At 46.9% G+C, this 2,611-nt stretch overlaps 1 protein-coding gene across 1 annotated transcript; it reads left to right on the forward strand.

Annotated features, from left to right (window-relative positions):
• The first annotated feature begins 973 nt into the window (after positions 1-973).
• On the forward strand, positions 974-2,605 carry vps37c (VPS37C subunit of ESCRT-I). The gene is made up of 2 exons (XM_031867228.1): positions 974-1,175; positions 1,442-2,605. The coding sequence occupies exons 1-2, from the start codon at positions 978-980 to the stop codon at positions 2,165-2,167; spliced, it is 924 nt and encodes a 307-aa protein (XP_031723088.1). The 5' UTR covers positions 974-977; the 3' UTR covers positions 2,168-2,605.
• Positions 2,606-2,611: the final 6 nt, after the last annotated feature.

A 2,611-nucleotide genomic window follows, 5' to 3' on the forward strand; every position in this document is an offset into this window, starting at 1 on the left:
TATGTATGTATGTATATATGTATATATATGTATGTATGTATATATGTATATATATGTATGTATGTATATATGTATATATATGTATGTATGTATGTATGTATGTATGTATATATGTATATATATGTATGTATGTATATATGTATATATATGTATGTATGTATGTATGTATATATGTATATATGTATGTGTGTATGTATGTATATATGTATATATGTATGTATGTATGTCCCATTACATCTGGCGTAAAAGTAACACGGCATTTCAGAAAAGGAACATCATACCAACAGTAAAATATGGTGGTGGTAGTGTGATGGTCTGGGGCTGTTTTGCTGCTTCAGGACCTGGAAGACTTGCTGTGGTAAATGGAACCATGAATTCTGCTGTCTACCAACAAATCCTGAAGGAGAATGTCCGGCCATCTGTTCGTGACCTCAAGCTGAAGCGCACTTGGGTTCTGCAGCAGGACAATGATCCAAAACACACCAGCAAGTCCACCTCTGAATGGCTTAAGAAAAACAAAATGAAGACTTTGGAGTGGCCTAGTCAAAGTCCCGACCTGAATCCGATTGAGATGCTGTGGCATGACCTTAAAAAGGCGGTTCATGCTCGAAAACCCTCCAATGTGGCTGAATTACAACAATTCTGCAAAGATGAGTGGGCCAAAATTCCTCTACAGTGCTGTAAAAGACTCATTGCCAGTTATCGCAAACGCTTGATTGCAGTTGATGCTGCTAAGGGTGGCCCGACCAGTTATTAGGTTTAGGGGGCAATCACTTTTTCACACAGGGCCATGTAGGTTTGGATTTTTTTTTCCCCTTAATAATAAAAACCTTCATTTAAAAACTGCATTTTGTGTTTACTTGTGTTATCTTTGTCTAATATTTAAATTTGTTTGATGATCTGAAACATTTAAGTGTGACAAACATGCAAAAAAATAAGAAATCAGGAAGGGGGCAAACACTTTTTCACACAACTGTATGTATGTATGTATGTATGTATGTATGTATGTATGTATGTATGTATGTATGTATATATGTCTATGTCTCGGAACGGTATGTCTGTCTCCCTCATTAACGCTCTCCTTGTCTTCAGATGGGATGGTGGGTCAGGTGTCCCCAGAGGCTTTGTTCTCCAGACTACAGACAGAGGGCAGCAAAACAGAGGCAGAGTCGGAGGTCAGAACTGTTAAACACACACACACACACACACACACACACTGTGGAATGATGTTTCCCAGAGAATTTTATTTTATTTGTGACGGTAGCTCTTTAAGCAGTAAAACAATGGCTTACAAGTTTTCAAAAAACATTCACCTAAACACTAAATTCTTGTACAAACAGCCTGATGATGCAATCACACGCACAGATACAAAGTAGACCATCTCTAGAGTTTAGTACTAGTTTGATCTGCTCAAACCCCGGTTGTGTGTCTCTGTCTGCAGGCTCTAGCCGATGAGTTTCTGGAGGGCTCTCTGCCATTGGACCCCTTCCTTGATCGCTTCCTCTCCCTGCGATCCCTCGCTCACAAAAGACGGGTGCGGATAGAGAAACTCCAGGAGATCCTACGACAGAGGAGCGAGGGCAATCCCAACACCATGACACCATCAGCAGGCATCAGCCAAGACCCCGCTGCCACCCCCTCACCATGGAATCAACAGACAACAACGGCAACGGCGACAAATCCGCAGCAGCCAAACTCCACAGCTCAGTCCTCCAGCTACCAAAACCCCTCGCAGCCGACCACCTCGTCGGCAGGGGGCCCCTCCGGTCTCCCCTATAGCCCGTACCCCGTCTCCCCACCCAACCACCCTGCAGCGGCAGCAGGCTCCGGCCCGGCCAACACCCCGTCACAGTTCCCTCCGTACCCAGGTCCCGGCTCACCTTTCACCCCAGCAGGGAGCTACTCCGGCCCCAGGCCCGCTTTCGGGCCTCCGGCTTCATCCGCCTGCCCTTACCCGACCCCGCCCTCCTTCCCTGCCCCACACCCGGGCTCAGCATTCGGCCAGTACACCCCGAGCCACCCCCAGAGTGGCCCCGCGCCCTACCCGGCCTCCTACAGCTACGGCGGCTACAGCTACCCAGCCGGGCCCGCGTATTCCAATTCTCAGTCGCCAAAAGGGAGACCCATCTACAGACCAGGATATGGAGTTCCACAGCCGTACTCATGAAAGCACTACTGCTCCTCCGTCTCAATTCTTCCTCTCAAATCTTCTCTTCATTGCTCTCACCTCCCTCCTCCCTTCCTTAACTCCAGTCTCCCCCATCCTATATCCCTCTCCTCCTCTCGTCTTTTTCTGCCCTCCCTCTTTCTTTCTACCATACTGAGGTCTCTCGCTTTACTTATCTTTGTTGCACTATTTCTCTCTTTCTCTAAATATCGGTCTGATGATCTCTCCCTCTTTCTCTCTTTCCTTTTCCCTGTCTCTGTCACCCTACGACCCACCAACTCCCCAACACTAGTCTCAGGTTGTTGTGTTTAAGTGTTAAAACACTTGTATCTGGCCCTTCATACCCTCACTCTCCTCCCCATCTCCATCGCACCTACCCTCCTCCTCTTCCATTTCTTGTGTGTGTGTGTGTGTGTGTGTGTGTGTGTGTGTGTGTGTGTGTGT

The sequence above is a fragment of the Anarrhichthys ocellatus genome, unplaced genomic scaffold (genome assembly GCF_004355925.1).
Source record: "Anarrhichthys ocellatus isolate YVR2014 unplaced genomic scaffold, GSC_Weel_1.0 scaffold38, whole genome shotgun sequence".
NCBI classification, from domain to species: Eukaryota; Metazoa; Chordata; class Actinopteri; order Perciformes; family Anarhichadidae; genus Anarrhichthys; species Anarrhichthys ocellatus.